Genomic DNA, 15807 nt, shown 5'->3' with positions numbered 1-15807 from the left:
TCAAGTAAACTGATGATGTAGAACGTGGAGGTGGATGAGTGTTAGCATTTTAGGTTGTAGAAAAGAGGTATCACAACGTTCCAACATAATGGTGGTTTTTTATTAGTCTCCAACTAAAACAATGTATTTTACAGTAAATAATGTATTACAGTCTTAAAGAATAGTCCCAAAGCCACGTAAATGCCAAAATTAAATGAGGAAAATGAGCAAGCCTAGAAATCATAAATTCTCACTTTGGTTATACTGTAGATTGTTAAATTGATCAGTCAATAGGTATGAAGGGATTGACAATATATTTAGTGCTATCAGAGACTTGATTAGTCAAACATTTTTTCTTTTAATTGAGAGACTGAAGTTGTAATGGAAACAAACAAGGACAAAATTTGTTGCCTTATTCAAGTGAAAGGCCTTTATGGAGAAGTGGATGATAAGCGCTTTCAAAAACAGTAACAACAAAGGTGACTAAAAGAGACAAAAGCCAATTCGATCAATTGAGCAATAGACTACCTAAGAAACAACAAATCATAATGTTTCAAAGATTCAGCATTTGGAAACAGTTAGCAAACTTTTCCTGGATAATTTAAGATTTATCATTTGGAGCCTACTAGCTTCACTTGAGCTGCAATTTGGTATGGAGATCCGCTGCTCTAGATAACGATTGTATCGATACTGGATAACCCTTTCCCATCTGCAAAAGCAAATTCTTTTAGGCTTAATGGATTCCAAACGTGTTTCTAGAAGGAGACATTGGGTTTGATTTACAAGCTTACCGTGCTGCATAAGTGGAATGCATTGACATAGCCAGCATATTTTGAAGCTGCAGAAGAAAAAAAAAAAGCAAAGACAGGTACTCTCTAATCAGCCAAACAATAATCTCTCTCAACAAAAGTTAACAAGTTCCGGTATGACTTACTCTTTTTCAATCCGGCTGGCTTTGCTAGCAAAAGGGCGTTCATGAAAGCACCAACATTCTCTCGTAAAGCGTCTTCAGGAAAGCTCATCTGGTTTTCAGGAAAGTGTCGTTGTAAAGAATAAAGGTAATGAAAGTCAGATAAACTCCAAGTCTTTGGCAAGAGATGTCACCTTTCCAAGTGGCACATGAAGAATAGAAGTTTTATCCATTCTAAATTTGGTATGTCCAGCTTTTGCGTCTTTGACTGCTTTCGTAACATCCTTGGTCACACTACCTTGCTACACAACAAGTATAATATTCCTTCAAATTAATTTAAGGGCAAGAGGTAAGCATACTAACTGATTCATTAGAGTAAGATGCTGAGTGAAATAATCAAACTCACTTTGGGGTTCGGCATCAAACCGTGATTGTTAAGAATCCTTGATATCTGCAAATAAGCACAAACCATATGTATGTTATGTGAGAAGATGTCGCATCCATCATGTTCCACATAATTTCATATAAGTGCTCATAACCAAGAACCTTGTAAACACGGGGCATCATTTTTGGAGTTGCAAGACATCTATCAAAGTCGATCTTGCCGCTTTCTGCAGATTGAGTTAAAAGTACAGATAAATAATCTACTATTGGAACACAGTTTTCAACAAACAAAAAGATTGTCTCGAGAAATGACATGAGTTATGACAGAGCCAAATGCATGCATGTTCAACTAGATGTCAGAAGTGAATTAACCGAGGAGGCTGAAGTAAAATGCATTGGTTCCTTACTCAAGATTTCTTCAATGAGCTCAAGACCACCAACGACATCAGCTCCTGCAGCTTTTGCATCCTCTGCATCAGCTCCCTCGGCAAAGAAAGCCACTTTCACATCCTGAACAAGGAAGATAATTTCTTGTATTATATAAGTGGCTGGTAAACAGAAATTTCCATCATGGATTAGAAAGACATTTCTTTTACCTTCTTAACAGAGTGGGGTAGAGCCAAAGTACCACGAACTATCTGCAGTTTAAACAGTGATATCAGTCAGTCTAGAAATAAAGCCAGGGAGAACAACTGTTTTTCAGATTAAATGATAAGGGTAATCAATCAAATGCTAAAGACTGAGATCTTTGATTAAGAATAGGCTAGAGAGATTTATGTATTTCCAGAGAAAAGAAAAGCAGCAAATACCAGCTCAGATCTGCCTTTTTCAATGCCCAACCTCACGTGCGCCTCAAGAGTTTCATCAAATTTAGCCTTCGCATTGGCCTGAACCATTGATCAAAACAGCATCAGAACGGAAAAATATATGAATTATAAGGAATGAACAAATTAACGAGTCCATATTCACGTTAAAGCTCGTTCTGTCCTCCCTCACTCTACGTGAAAACCAACTCAACAACAACCATTACCAGTTTACAGAATCCATAACTCTTAACAGTACCACCATTAGACAAAACTTGCATGATCTATTTACTCGTTTAAAGTTCCCTACGTAAGAACATAGCCCCCTTTTAACTAATCTACAGCTCGCACCAAAGCTTCCAAGCCTTCTATGAGACGTCCTATGTTCACATTATATAGTCAAATAATCCCAAAATGATCTAAGCATCCTTTACAATACTCATTTTAAGTCCCCTAGCTACGAAACAAGCAAAAAGATAAATCCTTTGACACAAAAAGTTTAAAGAACCCTAAATAGTGTAGCTTCCATTCTATTACAATGGCAGCTAACTTGAGAAATCAATCATGTGGGTGTAAATTGAATCCTGACCTTAATCTCTCTAATGGCCTCCATGAGATCGAAAATAGGTTTCTTTCCATGTTTCAGCTCTGGTTTAAGCAAAGTCGGCAAAGGAAGTGAAGAAGTATCCTCTTCCACAGCATTAGCTCTCAAGAACCTTCTTCTAGCTCGATTCTCTAATTCAATCCTCTTCCTCTCTCTCTCCATCTCTTCCGGAGTTCTCTCTCCTTCATCCTCGCCGGCGACTCGATCCTCAGGAAGCGGAGCCACACGCTGAGCGTAAGAAACCGGATTGATCGATTGAGAGTCTTTCACATATCTGATTTCTTCTCTTGTCCAGCTCGAACGGTTCGCTGACTCCGAGGGTTGAAGATTCTCCGCCGATTCAGCATTGGTTGGTTCGGGTTTCTGATCTTTGGGTTTGGCGGCGTACGAGACTGGCTCGATTGTGACGGGCTTTTTGCGAGATTCGTTTGGATCGGGAGAAGGGTTCGAATCGGATGGTGGAGAGGAAGAGAAGAGTCGTGGGATTTGTTGGAATGGAGACGAAAAGGGTTTGGTTAGACCTTGGCGGCGAGCTTGAGAGAGTAGAAGCTTCATAGCTGCCATTGTTTCTTCTTCTCACTTCCTTCCTTCCTTCACTCACTCGAGGTTTTTCGTGTGAAATGTGATTTTAGGGGGTTTAAGAGGATTTCTCAATCTTTAACTTAAAAGCTTTTCTATAAATGTAGCAAATCTTGAGGGACCAAAGATGTAAATAATTTGGCGATGGAATTAGAAACGCGCTTATTCACAATTCATACCCTATTCTCTTGTTTTCTCTTGAAAATGGAACTATATTTTCGTAAAGTTAACATTCGATCATATTCATGGTTTTTTTTCTTCTAATACATAGCTTTAAGAGGATTTCTCCATTTTATAACTTAAAAGCTTTAATGTTGCAAAGATTGAGGGACCAAAGATGTAAATAATTTGGCGACAGAATTAGAAACGCGCTTATTCACAATTCACATCCAATTCTCTTGTTTTCTCACGAAAATGGAACTATAGTTTTGTAAATTTAACATTCGATATTCGATCATATTCAAGGTTTTTTTCGTTCTTCTAGTTTCTAATATACAGCTTTACAAGCTAATAACAGAGGGGTTATGAGAGTGAGGTTTTTTTGAAAAAGATCAAAAATGGCTGAACTGTCCCATCAATAAGTCGAACATGTCGTCAGGAGTTAGAAGTGTCGTTCCTCCAATAACAAGATTAATGTCCGGTCTTCCGCTCTCTGACACAGCCTCTTGAGCTTCCAAAACCTTTGACAATGGAGGAAACAGTGACAGAAACAGTTATTACAAAGATAGTTAGGCCTAAGACATATGAAAGAGATTTTGTTTGTGGTGAAGAAACTAACCTCTCGACCATTGATTCCTCCAATGACAAAGACAAGAATGACACTCTGGTCTGCTAGACTCGGTTTTGCCTGCAGTAGTAATACCGACACATCAGTGTCTATCTTGTGGAGGATCGGAGAAAGATGAAAATAATAGGTAGAGAGAAAGGTCTAACAAACCTGACCAAGACCAAACCTTCCAAACCCGCTTTTTAAAAACCTTCCGACAGTAGAAGAATGGTATTCTAAACCTGGTATCTCTTGTTTGATCAACACTTTTTCTATAAGCCTGTAGAGTAGCCCTTTGTTTCCAGAAGGATCGCCAGAAAAGCTGCTTTCTGAAGCCAATAAGCCTTCTCTTAGTGGTAAATTCCTTGTTCTTAGACTCGATAACTTGTGGAGAAACCTAAATAAGCTGTCTACTCTATNCTCCATTTTATAACTTAAAAGCTTTAATGTTGCAAAGATTGAGGGACCAAAGATGTAAATAATTTGGCGACAGAATTAGAAACGCGCTTATTCACAATTCACATCCAATTCTCTTGTTTTCTCACGAAAATGGAACTATAGTTTTGTAAATTTAACATTCGATATTCGATCATATTCAAGGTTTTTTTCGTTCTTCTAGTTTCTAATATACAGCTTTACAAGCTAATAACAGAGGGGTTATGAGAGTGAGGTTTTTTTGAAAAAGATCAAAAATGGCTGAACTGTCCCATCAATAAGTCGAACATGTCGTCAGGAGTTAGAAGTGTCGTTCCTCCAATAACAAGATTAATGTCCGGTCTTCCGCTCTCTGACACAGCCTCTTGAGCTTCCAAAACCTTTGACAATGGAGGAAACAGTGACAGAAACAGTTATTACAAAGATAGTTAGGCCTAAGACATATGAAAGAGATTTTGTTTGTGGTGAAGAAACTAACCTCTCGACCATTGATTCCTCCAATGACAAAGACAAGAATGACACTCTGGTCTGCTAGACTCGGTTTTGCCTGCAGTAGTAATACCGACACATCAGTGTCTATCTTGTGGAGGATCGGAGAAAGATGAAAATAATAGGTAGAGAGAAAGGTCTAACAAACCTGACCAAGACCAAACCTTCCAAACCCGCTTTTTAAAAACCTTCCGACAGTAGAAGAATGGTATTCTAAACCTGGTATCTCTTGTTTGATCAACACTTTTTCTATAAGCCTGTAGAGTAGCCCTTTGTTTCCAGAAGGATCGCCAGAAAAGCTGCTTTCTGAAGCCAATAAGCCTTCTCTTAGTGGTAAATTCCTTGTTCTTAGACTCGATAACTTGTGGAGAAACCTAAATAAGCTGTCTACTCTATCACGCAAATCCAGCTTCAGCTGCATATCGTCATAGGACTCATCTGCTTTACTATTGTCAACTTCTTCCTCTTCCTCGTCACCCCATTTTCCCCATGGATCATCATCAAGAGCATCAATGTCTAATTGATCATCAGCGGGACTTTCTTTGGTTTCCTCGGACTTGAGACGATTCAATCGGCCCTCAAGCTCTTCTGTCAACCCATTCAGAAACTTGAGATTTCCAACTGATGGATTCTCGAGAACAGCATCGACAATGGCTTCTTTTAGAAAATGCTCTTCTTGCCAAGAGAAAGGCCCACCTGAGCCAGATGTAGGGAAATTTTCGCCAGCAACAATGTAACCAACAATTGTAAGGAGCAGGGCATCACGAAAAGATAGCAGCCCTCGTGATGAGGTATCTGTTTTCTCATTTTTCTTAGCTTGAAGTGCTGCAACAGCGCTTTTGTTAATCAGGTCACTAATTTGCGCAGCCAATCCCTGACTCGTATCACCAGCACTCACATTTAACATCATCTCCGCACTACTAAAAGTATCCCATTTGGCACTTTGAGAGTCATCAAGAGCAGCAGCTGTAGCTGCCGCTAAATGAATAATCCCTTTGTTTTTCAACAAAGACGACTGGCTTTGGGACAATGCTCTGATCATGGCCTGGAGCTCCGGTTTTGTAGCATAACCAGGACGAGCTCTCACGTTAACAGAGATATTTTCGCGACGCAGAGCCTCTTGAAGCCATTTCTTTACCAGTACACTTCCATCCTTTGTTTTCCTATCAATCATGGCCTCTAAGTAAGGTGTTCCTCTAAAACATTCAGTAGCGACAAGAGATCCATTTAGTAGTTCAGTCCAGTTGGTGGTAGATTTCTTGTCATATTCATTAAGTAGACCTACATTTTGTGGATCACAAGTGTATGAATCCCAGCCACGTAAAAAAGCTTCAACTCCTACAGGAAAACCAGACTCCCGAATCTTGCTTGGTTCTTCATTAAGCAGTTCCCCAAGCGGCACTTGAACATCAAGAGAAGGACGATTGATGCTTGGGACCCCCTGTTCAAGCTGTGCTTGTGAAGAAAATCTNGGTGGTAGATTTCTTGTCATATTCATTAAGCAGACCTACATTTTGTGGATCACAAGTGTATGAATCCCAGCCACGTAAAAAAGCTTCAACTCCTACAGGAAAACCAGAATCCCGAATCTTGCTTGGTTCTTCATTAAGCAGTTCCCCAAGCGGCACTTGAACATCAAGAGAAGGACGATTGATGCTTGGGACCCCCTGTTTAAGCTGTGCTTGTGAAGAAAATCTGTCCGCCCGAGGCAAAGATGAAAAGATACGATCGAAAAGTGAATCTCCGTGACAGCAGGGAGTGGTAAGATCAAGTGTGCGGTCAACAAGTAACAGGCCGGCAGATCGCTTGCGACGCCCTACATCATAAAGACTTGATGACATGTCTGTCAGAATCTTTCCAACATTCTTTGATAAGTCACCAAGTGAAAATATTTCCAACTTCAATTCCATCTACAATTTTTTAAAAGCAACAACATGGTCACAAACTTCAGAAAAGGTACAGAACAAGTTAAATTAATGACAAACAAGCGAAACAGATATCTTCTAGTGTTCTAGCTCACGTACTTCATGAATAAAAACGATTTCTCCATTGTTAATTACCTTAAGAGCCAGCTGGTAAAGAAAATGTGCGGTAAGAGTTGCACCAGGTGGAACATCATCAGTATCAGACATAGATCCAGTACTTATGGGAGGCAAACCAAAACTAAGAGAATCCTCATGTTGACGGGACAAGGAAGCTTCTGCGACTGATCCTTGGGAAGGTAAGACAAACGCTCGAGGAGTGAAAGGACAAATAATCAAGGGGAAGTGGCGCACCGAAACTACCAAACCTTCTTCACCACCTGATGAACCATCTACATTTTCGCTTATGATAGGCTCCATAGTAAGGGATTCAAGTGCAGAAGAGAAATTAGAAACCCCTTTGTCTTTAGATATTTTGTCGCTTTTCTTAGTATGTTCATTGTAATCCTGAACAAGTAAGGTTTCGTATTCATGATACGCATCTGGACCTAGAGGCGAATCAGGAATGGCTGAGTGAGATCCCTGTACAACGTTCAAATTAATAAAGTAATTAGATGATATATTTACAGTAACGCAAGAAACAAACACCTATTCTGAAGAGCCTTATAGTATATGGAAAATTATTTTGAAGAAAAGGGATCAGTAGTGCTGATAAGTCAATAGCTTAAGATTGTACGATGAGATATGCCAATAGAACTGTAACTTTTCACCAGGTAAAAGAAGAGATAAAATAAACGAATGAGACCAAAGATTAGCGTTAATGATGAGCACCTCTGAAATAGACGTGAATACTGTGCAGTGCTGAACAGCGTCATGGGTGGTTAGACACCGTAGCATGTATCGATGAGCATCATTGAGAAGCCGAGATGTCATAATCACGATTCTGTTCGCACAATCAGTCTTTGAATTCCAATCAGCCACCTAGAGCAAAATGCATCAAGAAGTCACATCATCATAGGAAATAAATCAGAAGATATCTCACTTTCTACGTAATATAATTCCCCTTTATACCAAAAGTATGGAATGGAGAAAAGCAAACAGAAACATTACAAGAAATAAAGAAGGATAACTTCAGAAAGACAATCTAAGTAGTATGCCAAAGCAATTCAAACTCGGATGCCAAATATAACAAACTGTAGTATAAGTAAAATCAAAGGAAACAGAATTCAATCTTCCCATTGAGAGTTGATAAAAAAAAGCAGAATAATGCAGCATGGATAACAATCTTCCCATTCTCTATCTAGATCCTCAATGATCAACACTATATTTTCCTTAACCAGTATGTTACACACACAAACATTTCAAGCATAACGAGCTTACCGCATCTAGAGAAGTCATGTTTTCAAGGCTGCAGACAGCTCGAGCACCTAGTTCCAAGAACAAAGGGTAAGCTCCTGCAAACTGAAAACTCTCTGTACAGCCAGCATCAATATACACTATGGCATCTTTGACTTCCTCTTCTATCTGCAAAACAAACACATTTGAAATCAAAACTGAGAATTCCAATATTACTCTTGATTAGTATATGATAAGGTAATTATAAAATTTCCCAAGAACACATAAATAGAGCAAAACAAGATCATGGAGAAATCGTAATGATTAAGGTGAAGCAGATCAAAACGGATAGCATAATGAGACGCGGAAAAAAAAAAAGTGAATTCCGATTTCTTACTTCGCGGATCGAATTGAGACAAGATATCGCGACATCGACCAAAGCCATTGCTCTCAGCTACGTTAATCGCTAATTCCCGTACGAGATATTGATACAATTGGTAGAGAATATACTGAAATCGCCAGCTAGAATCAAAAGACTACTGTGAGATGCGTTTTCTGAATCAGACTACTGGTTGAACCACCGTAGAAACACCGAATTCGCTTCGCCGGGAAATCTCACCGACGACGAGCATCGTAGCCTTAGCTTTTGATATCGTTCGTATGGTCGTATCACTTTGTTGGGCTTTTACCAATTTTTGGACTCTAAGTTAGCTTTGATAATGGGCCTATTTAGACTCACAAATAATAATTCTAAAATTTATACCATAATTATTATTATTTTTTCTCTTTAACAAATAGAAACATATCTTTGCAAATTAATGTAACACATGATTCTAAATTATTAGCAATATTCACGACCATTTATAACGTATATATTTGAATTTTCAAAAATATGGATGCAAAATTATATTGTTACGATTTGGAAATTAATAGGGAGAAAAAAGTTTAGAATTATCGTTAACTAATTGAAATAGTGGTAAACTTTCAGCAAACCCAAAAATAATAAACTAACTTATGTAATTAACTATATAAATGTAATAAGCCACACATAGTATATTCATGATATTACAGTGACATTTAAGCCTCATTTGAGACTTCATATTTTCATAAAGTTCAGTTTCTTCTCCATCTCAGTTTTGCACTTAAAACCTCTAAGACAAGTGTTGTACATCATATGTGCATCATATCATAGACAAGAAGTTGAAGTTGTCACAAGAGGAGAAGAAATTGAAGGAATTGAAGTTGTCGCCAAGAAATTGAAGAAATTGAATTTGTCACTAGAGGAGAAGAAATTGAAGTTTGTCGGTTCAAAAAGCTCACCAATTACTTTCATTTTTCTCTAAATAAGGGGAGGTTCCAGAAAACGAAAAACGCTTACAAGTAAACGAACCTGCCGGCGTTTGCGAGGTTTGCTTGAAATTGCGGTGAGGACCCCTCCTCCCGACTTTGAAGCAAAAACAGAGACGATGAAATCATTGGGGTTAAACGAGGGAGAATGAGAAGTGTCGCTTTGCTATACGCCATTATAGAGGACAAGAAATTGAAGACCTTCAAATTGAAGTTGTCGGTTCAAAGAGCTCACCAATTACTTTCTTTTTTGTCTAAATATTTCCATTTTACTTATTATTGGTTTACTTATCTCAAAGTAGTTGAAAGTAATAATAGCCCATTAATTAGTGAATTAATTGGTGAATTAATTGGCGATAGAGTTTTGCTCTTTGTTGCATTATTATTATTTATATTTGTAATATCATTATCACTCAATTAGTATGTTTAATCATTTTCCTTTGTAACATCTTTTTATAACCTGTATTAATCGAATTTGATATGAAGATGATGAAATATACTAATTGGGTGATAATGATTAAACATACTAATTTAATAGGGATTTTTGTCAAATATGTCATATTTTTTTTAAAAAAATTTCAAATGTGCCATATTGTTTTTAGTCTTTCCAAATGTGTCATATTTGACATTACGACATAAAATATTGTCCATCAAAATAAAAAAATACAAGCCACAAAAGTCTACTACAGGTTAAAATTGTAAAAAAATGTTAAAGTTATCCAACGAATGGGTTAAAACTGTCTAAAAAGATCAAAGTTGTCCACCAAACTAAGTTGTTCACCAATTGTCATCGGTATGACACATTTGGAAAGAAGAAAACGATTATGACAGATTAAAAAAAAAAAAAACATTGTTCATGGCACATTTGATAGTTTTTCAATTTAAGGTGTTGACCAGTTTACTAGTGAACACTAGCATATTCTAAGACATATATATATACACAAGATTAGTTCATAATTTCATTATTCAAAATAAATTAAAAGTGGCTCTCACGATTATATTAGCAAAATCTCAAGTGTTTTAATTTACACAATACATACAAGATACAACATTCACACAAGAAATCAAATCATGGTCGAGCCAACATGGGAAGAGCTTCTCGGTCGAGACAATTGGCAAAACCTACTGGAACCACTTGACCACTCACTTCGCCAACTCATCCTTCGAACCGGTGACTTCTGTCAAGCCACTTACGACACTTTCATCAACGACCAAAACTCTATCTATTGTGGAGCCAGCCGTTATGGCAAACCATCGTTCTTCCACAAAGTCATGCTCGACGATGCGAGACACTATGACGTTGTTTCGTTCCTCTACGCTACTGCACGTGTCAGCGACCACGAGGCCTTCTTCCTCAGCTCCATGTCTCGTGAGTCTTGGGACCGAGAGACTAATTGGATCGGTTACATCGCGGTCACGTCTGATGAACGGACGGCTGAGATTGGAAGGAGAGAGATCTATGTTGTGTTTCGTGGGACAACGAGGAATTACGAGTGGGTCAATGTGATGGGAGCAAAGTTGACTTCGGTTAAAGAACTCTTGATGGATGGTGGACACGGTCCTGAGGTTATGCTTGGATGGTTCACTATTTATACGACAGCTAACCCGAACTCACCCTTCACCAAGATGAGTGCACGTTCACAGCTTCTCACCAAGGTAGTGAAATTTTGAATTAAATTGATTGCTAGCGTTACCACCAAAACATTATATTGAACTTATTTTTACGTTTTTTTCTATTTAAATAATTTTGATTCAGTTTGTTTGATTTGGGTATAAATGCTAACTTGGTACGAATAGATAAAAGAATTGCTAGAGCTATACAAGGACGAGAAACCTAGCATAGTGTTCACCGGACACAGTCTAGGTGCCACAGTTGCGACTCTCGCAGCGTTTGACATTGCGGAAAACGTTACAAGCGGCTATAGCGATGTGCCGCCAGTGACGGCTATTGTGTTTGGTTCTCCGAGAGTTGGCAACAGAGAATTCTCCGAGAGAATCAAGAGACATAACAATGTGAGGGTATTGCACGTGAAAAATGAAATTGATCTCATCACGCGGTATCCAGCAAAGATAATGGGGTACGTCAACATTGGGACCAAACTCGAAATTGATACGAGAGTTTCACCTTTTCTTAAGGAAACTCATCATCCTGGTGATTGGCATAACCTTCAGGCAAGTCATTCTATTCAATTTGCTTTATTTCAGGGTAAATTTGAATATGATCAGATTTTAAACAAAAATTTAGGTTCGTCTACGTTTGCATTTTGCAATAATTTTTAGAAATCTGAATTAGTTCTTCTTAGTTGATTTGTTTTACATTTAAACAATGCATGCAAACACAAAAAAAAGAATTAACGTTTGAATTTTAACCATCTATAGTCATATGTAAGTAGAACCGAGATTGTTAACGGTTATGGTTTGGGGTGGGATGTAGGCCATGTTACACGTAGTAGCGGGATGGAACGGGAAAAATGGGAAGTTCGAGATGAAAGTGAACCGAAACATAGCCTTGGTTAACAAATCGTGTTCACTATTGAAAGAGGAATGTTTGGTTCCTGAGTGTTGGTGGGTCGAGAAAAACAAAGGCATGCTCAAGACAGAGGATGGTGATTGGGTCATAGCCACTCCCGATGACGAAGACAAGCCTGTTGTCGAGTTTGATTAGAAACAAACAAACAAAATGTATCTTTTCGTGTGTATCTATCAATTGAGTTGGTTGGTTGAATTTTATTTTCTCTATCTGATTGAGTTGATTTCTACTCTTTTTTTTTTGTATGGTTGAGAATGATGTGGAAGATTGTTATATATACTATATGCCAATAATATTCCAACACCATGGATAACCTTTTATCACTATGGGTCACACACCCACCATCACACCACAACCACTTGTATAAAGTAAAAGAACTTAATTAAGAAAAACAATTTTGTTATATACCCAAGAGCCAAGAGTCATATTATCTCCTCAGTCCTCACTCAGACAAATTTTCTCTAATGGCTACAACAACATCGTGGGAAGAGCTCCTAGGCTCAAAAAATTGGGACACTCTCTTAGACCCGTTAGACCAATCACTTCGTGAACTCATCTTACGTTGCGGAGACTTTTGTCAAGCCACCTACGATGCCTTCGTCAACGACCAAAACTCCAAGTACTGTGGAGCCAGCCGCTACGGCAAATCGTCTTTCTTCGAGAAGGTCATGCTCGAATCTCCTTCTGACTATGAGGTTACAAGCTTCCTCTACGCCACAGCTCGCGTTACTCTCCCCCAAGGTTTGCTTCTCGGCTCACAATCACGAGATGCTTGGGACCGTGAGTCTAACTGGTTTGGCTACATTGCTGTCACATCTGATGAACGGACTAAGGCTCTAGGACGCCGTGAGATCTATGTAGCTTTGAGGGGAACGAGTAGGAACTACGAGTGGGTCAATGTTTTGGGGGCTAGGTCCACTTCAGCTGACCCATTGCTGCGCGGACCGGAGAAGGATGACTCTGCTGTAGTCGAAGGTACGACTTTTGATAGTGACAGTGAAGACGAAGAAGGGTGCAAGGTGATGCTCGGGTGGCTCACAATCTATACTTCTAATCAACCCGAATCGAAATTCACCAAGCTGAGTCTACGGTCACAGTTGCTAGCTAGCATCAAAGAGCTTCTACTGAAGTATAAGGACGAGAAACCGAGCATTGTGTTGACTGGACATAGCTTGGGAGCTACAGAGGCTGTTCTAGCCGCCTATGATATAGCCGAAAACGCTTCCAAAGATGATGTTCCGGTCACTGCTATTGTCTTTGGGTGTCCACAAGTTGGAAACAAGGAGTTCAGAGACGAAGCAATGCGTCACAAAAACTTGAAGATCCTACATGTAAGGAACACGATTGATCTCTTAACTAGATATCCAGGGGGGCTTTTAGGGTATGTGGACATGGGAATCAACTTTGTGATCGATACAAAGAAGTCACCGTTCCTAAAAAATTCAAGGAATCCGGGGGATTGGCATAACCTTCAGGTAAGAATAGAACGTTAACATATATATTGTCAATCTCGACTACAACGATACAGAGTAGAAACTTTAACATATACATATATTTTCCATATATGTGCAGGCGATGCTACATGTTGTAGCTGGATGGAATGGGAAGAAAGGAGAGTTTAAACTGATGGTGAAGAGAAGTATTGCTTTAGTAAACAAGTCATGCGAGTTCTTAAAAGATGAGTGTTTAGTGCCAGGATCTTGGTGGGTGGAGAAGAACAAAGGACTGATCAGAAACGAAGATGGTGAATGGATTATTGCTCCAGTTGAAGAAGAACCTGTACCTGAATTCTAATATTGGGTTCTGTACTTTATTTGTTTATAAGTTCATGTTAAATCAACAATAAGCAGTTCAATTGTGTGATGAAAAGACCTTCCAAGTTATTTCTATAGATATGAGTTTATGAGACGAGTGATTCCATCAACCAAAGAAACATTCAAACGGTTTTGCTTTCTTACATCAGAAAAGATTCATCTTCGCAGAGTTACGGTATTAGATCAAAGCATTGATTCTTGTTACTTACTACATCATTTAGGACTTGTTCACTTCTTTCCACGAAGCTTAGCTCCAAGTGCTCTCTCCAGCTTAGAAAGGATTTGCTGGTTCGGGATTGCTTTGCCAGACTCATACTCTTGAATCACTTGTGGCTTCTCATTGATGATCTACACAAAAAGAAACAAACAAGAGTTTAATTTTTGTCATGAACCGAGTTACATACAAGGGGTAATAGCAAGTAACACAGAGAGAGAGATGAATAAAATACCTGAGCAAGTTGGGACTGGGTTAGCTTCTTATCTGTTCGGGCTTGCATAATGGCTTTCTTTAGCTCAGTGGGCNTCTATAGATATGAGTTTATGAGACGAGTGATTCCATCAACCAAAGAAACATTCAAACGGTTTTGCTTTCTTACATCAGAAAAGATTCATCTTCGCAGAGTTACGGTATTAGATCAAAGCATTGATTCTTGTTACTTACTACATCATTTAGGACTTGTTCACTTCTTTCCACGAAGCTTAGCTCCAAGTGCTCTCTCCAGCTTAGAAAGGATTTGCTGGTTCGGGATTGCTTTGCCAGACTCATACTCTTGAATCACTTGTGGCTTCTCATTGATGATCTACACAAAAAGAAACAAACAAGAGTTTAATTTTTGTCATGAACCGAGTTACATACAAGGGGTAATAGCAAGTAACACAGAGAGAGAGATGAATAAAATACCTGAGCAAGTTGGGACTGGGTTAGCTTCTTATCTGTTCGGGCTTGCATAATGGCTTTCTTTAGCTCAGTGGGCACACGTTCATCTGGATTCACAGTTGCATAAATCAATACATAAAAGGTTCCTCATAGCTAAAACTATCCAAGACTAAGGTGATACAGCAGAATGAAACAAATCTCTGTGATTCCAGCTCATTTCAGGACAAACATAATCACCCTCATTTTCTCAGATTACAGAGCCTAAGACTACCATTATCTAGCCACTAGGGAAATCAATTCACCAAAAGTAAAGCAAATGAATAGCCATTAGGAAAATCAATTCACCATAAGTAAAGCAAATGATTAGAGAGCTAAGACTTACGAGTAAGGTTCTCAGTGTCATCATCAAGCCTTTTGGTGTTGAGAGATGTGCCGCTTGATGCAGCCTTGTTGGTTCCAGCATTGACTAATCACACACAAAACCAAATGTTAGATGGAAGCCATAACTAGAAATTTCACATAGAAACAACAAAAAAGACTCAAGAAGCAAAATCAAACCAGTAGAGGTAGTTAAGCTATCGAACTAATAGGAACAACAATCAAATCAGCAATACAAAGACATCGGAAAATTCAATTGAAAATCACAATAACCCCAAGGCGTTGAAGGCTAGTTACATCTATTGAAGCTTAATCAAGAACAAAACCGCAACTCAAAGGCTCCAATAACAAAATTAAGGAAATATTCCAGAGAGAGACCTACGCAAGCTCTAAGATAACATCAAAACCAGAACTAAGACAATGAATCAACCAGGGGGGAAAGAAAATAAAGAAGAATCGAACATTTTCTGACGGTCTCGATATCGGCGCCGGATCGACGAGCGGCGTTAACAGTTTTCTCGTCACGCTTGGCGGCGGAGTTAGGGGCTTTCTTACGGATAACGACGGGCTCCCAATCCTGAGTCATAGGTCCAACTCCTGCCATGGCTTCGTTCTCAAAAATTTGCTGCAACCGCCTTTTTTTTTTTTTTTTTTT

The 15807-nt window shown here is 38.8% G+C and overlaps 6 protein-coding genes and 1 long non-coding RNA gene across 9 annotated transcripts; 2 read left to right on the top strand and 5 right to left on the bottom strand.

Moving 5' to 3' along the window:
* On the bottom strand, nt 376-3306 carry LOC104782782 (50S ribosomal protein L1). Its single transcript, XM_010507807.2, has 10 exons — nt 2666-3306; nt 2083-2160; nt 1870-1911; nt 1681-1783; nt 1436-1500; nt 1296-1340; nt 1084-1191; nt 914-1001; nt 771-817; nt 376-688 (listed from the first exon to the last, which is right to left on the bottom strand). Exons 1-10 carry the CDS (start codon nt 3242-3244, stop codon nt 611-613), a joined length of 1233 nt encoding a protein of 410 aa, XP_010506109.1. The 5' UTR covers nt 3245-3306; the 3' UTR covers nt 376-610.
* LOC109124413 (sec1 family domain-containing protein MIP3-like) lies at nt 3681-4451 on the bottom strand. Its single transcript, XM_010509407.1, has 3 exons — nt 4197-4451; nt 4038-4106; nt 3681-3939 (listed from the first exon to the last, which is right to left on the bottom strand). The coding sequence occupies exons 1-3, from the start codon at nt 4449-4451 to the stop codon at nt 3811-3813; spliced, it is 453 nt and encodes a 150-aa protein (XP_010507709.1). The 3' UTR covers nt 3681-3810.
* On the bottom strand, nt 4582-8881 carry LOC104784374 (sec1 family domain-containing protein MIP3). 3 transcript variants are annotated; one of them, XM_019245041.1, is made up of 8 exons: nt 8604-8881; nt 8252-8395; nt 7703-7852; nt 7010-7453; nt 6432-6859; nt 5098-6205; nt 4939-5007; nt 4582-4840 (listed from the first exon to the last, which is right to left on the bottom strand). In XM_019245041.1, the coding sequence occupies exons 1-8, from the start codon at nt 8649-8651 to the stop codon at nt 4712-4714; spliced, it is 2520 nt and encodes an 839-aa protein (XP_019100586.1). In that variant the 5' UTR covers nt 8652-8881; the 3' UTR covers nt 4582-4711. The 3 variants fall into 3 exon arrangements, with proteins under 3 accessions (XP_019100586.1, XP_010506106.1, XP_010506107.1); XM_010507804.2 differs by having other exon boundaries at nt 5098-6387; nt 6614-6859; XM_010507805.2 differs by having other exon boundaries at nt 5098-6230; nt 6457-6859; nt 8604-8880.
* On the top strand, nt 10548-12218 carry LOC104784373 (phospholipase A1-IIdelta-like). The gene is made up of 3 exons (XM_010509406.2): nt 10548-11209; nt 11351-11725; nt 11988-12218. Exons 1-3 carry the CDS (start codon nt 10625-10627, stop codon nt 12216-12218), a joined length of 1191 nt encoding a protein of 396 aa, XP_010507708.1. The 5' UTR covers nt 10548-10624.
* Nucleotides 12494-13991, top strand: LOC104782779 (phospholipase A1-IIdelta-like). Its single transcript, XM_010507803.1, has 2 exons — nt 12494-13558; nt 13656-13991. Exons 1-2 carry the CDS (start codon nt 12548-12550, stop codon nt 13875-13877), a joined length of 1233 nt encoding a protein of 410 aa, XP_010506105.1. The 5' UTR covers nt 12494-12547; the 3' UTR covers nt 13878-13991.
* Nucleotides 13944-14419, bottom strand: LOC104782780. Its single transcript, XR_767073.2, has 2 exons — nt 14347-14419; nt 13944-14245 (listed from the first exon to the last, which is right to left on the bottom strand). It is a non-coding gene; the product is annotated as an uncharacterized LOC104782780 (long non-coding RNA).
* Nucleotides 14431-15801, bottom strand: LOC104782777 (multiprotein-bridging factor 1a). The gene is made up of 4 exons (XM_010507802.1): nt 15615-15801; nt 15157-15240; nt 14799-14881; nt 14431-14697 (listed from the first exon to the last, which is right to left on the bottom strand). Exons 1-4 carry the CDS (start codon nt 15754-15756, stop codon nt 14578-14580), a joined length of 429 nt encoding a protein of 142 aa, XP_010506104.1. The 5' UTR covers nt 15757-15801; the 3' UTR covers nt 14431-14577.

This window comes from Camelina sativa, chromosome 4, assembly GCF_000633955.1.
Source record: "Camelina sativa cultivar DH55 chromosome 4, Cs, whole genome shotgun sequence".
Classification (NCBI taxonomy): domain Eukaryota; kingdom Viridiplantae; phylum Streptophyta; class Magnoliopsida; order Brassicales; family Brassicaceae; genus Camelina; species Camelina sativa.
This window is presented reverse-complemented; position numbering and strand designations above follow the sequence as displayed.

Excerpts from the sequence above, each read along its gene's own strand:
- LOC104782782 (XM_010507807.2), bottom strand. The coding sequence starts at position 3,244 with ATGGCAGCTATGAAGCTTCTACTCTCTCAAGCTCGCCGCCAAGGTCTA. Across the intron at positions 1,341-1,435 it reads TGATGCCCCGTGTTTACAAG|ATATCAAGGATTCTTAACAA; the intron begins GTTCTTGGTTAT and ends GCTTATTTGCAG. Across the intron at positions 1,192-1,295 it reads GTTTGATGCCGAACCCCAAA|CAAGGTAGTGTGACCAAGGA; the intron begins GTGAGTTTGATT and ends CTTGTTGTGTAG.
- LOC104784374 (XM_019245041.1), bottom strand. The coding sequence starts at position 8,651 with ATGGCTTTGGTCGATGTCGCGATATCTTGTCTCAATTCGATCCGCGAA. Across the intron at positions 7,454-7,702 it reads TATTCACGTCTATTTCAGAG|GGATCTCACTCAGCCATTCC; the intron begins GTGCTCATCATT and ends AACGTTGTACAG. Across the intron at positions 4,841-4,938 it reads GAGGAATCAATGGTCGAGAG|GTTTTGGAAGCTCAAGAGGC; the intron begins GTTAGTTTCTTC and ends CCATTGTCAAAG.
- LOC104784373 (XM_010509406.2), top strand. The coding sequence starts at position 10,625 with ATGGTCGAGCCAACATGGGAAGAGCTTCTCGGTCGAGACAATTGGCAA. Across the intron at positions 11,210-11,350 it reads GTTCACAGCTTCTCACCAAG|ATAAAAGAATTGCTAGAGCT; the intron begins GTAGTGAAATTT and ends TGGTACGAATAG. Across the intron at positions 11,726-11,987 it reads GTGATTGGCATAACCTTCAG|GCCATGTTACACGTAGTAGC; the intron begins GCAAGTCATTCT and ends GGTGGGATGTAG.
- LOC104782779 (XM_010507803.1), top strand. The coding sequence starts at position 12,548 with ATGGCTACAACAACATCGTGGGAAGAGCTCCTAGGCTCAAAAAATTGG. Across the intron at positions 13,559-13,655 it reads GGGATTGGCATAACCTTCAG|GCGATGCTACATGTTGTAGC; the intron begins GTAAGAATAGAA and ends ATATATGTGCAG.
- LOC104782777 (XM_010507802.1), bottom strand. The coding sequence starts at position 15,756 with ATGGCAGGAGTTGGACCTATGACTCAGGATTGGGAGCCCGTCGTTATC. Across the intron at positions 15,241-15,614 it reads TATCGAGACCGTCAGAAAAT|TCAATGCTGGAACCAACAAG; the intron begins GTTCGATTCTTC and ends GTGTGTGATTAG. Across the intron at positions 14,882-15,156 it reads TGACACTGAGAACCTTACTC|ATGAACGTGTGCCCACTGAG; the intron begins GTAAGTCTTAGC and ends CTGTGAATCCAG.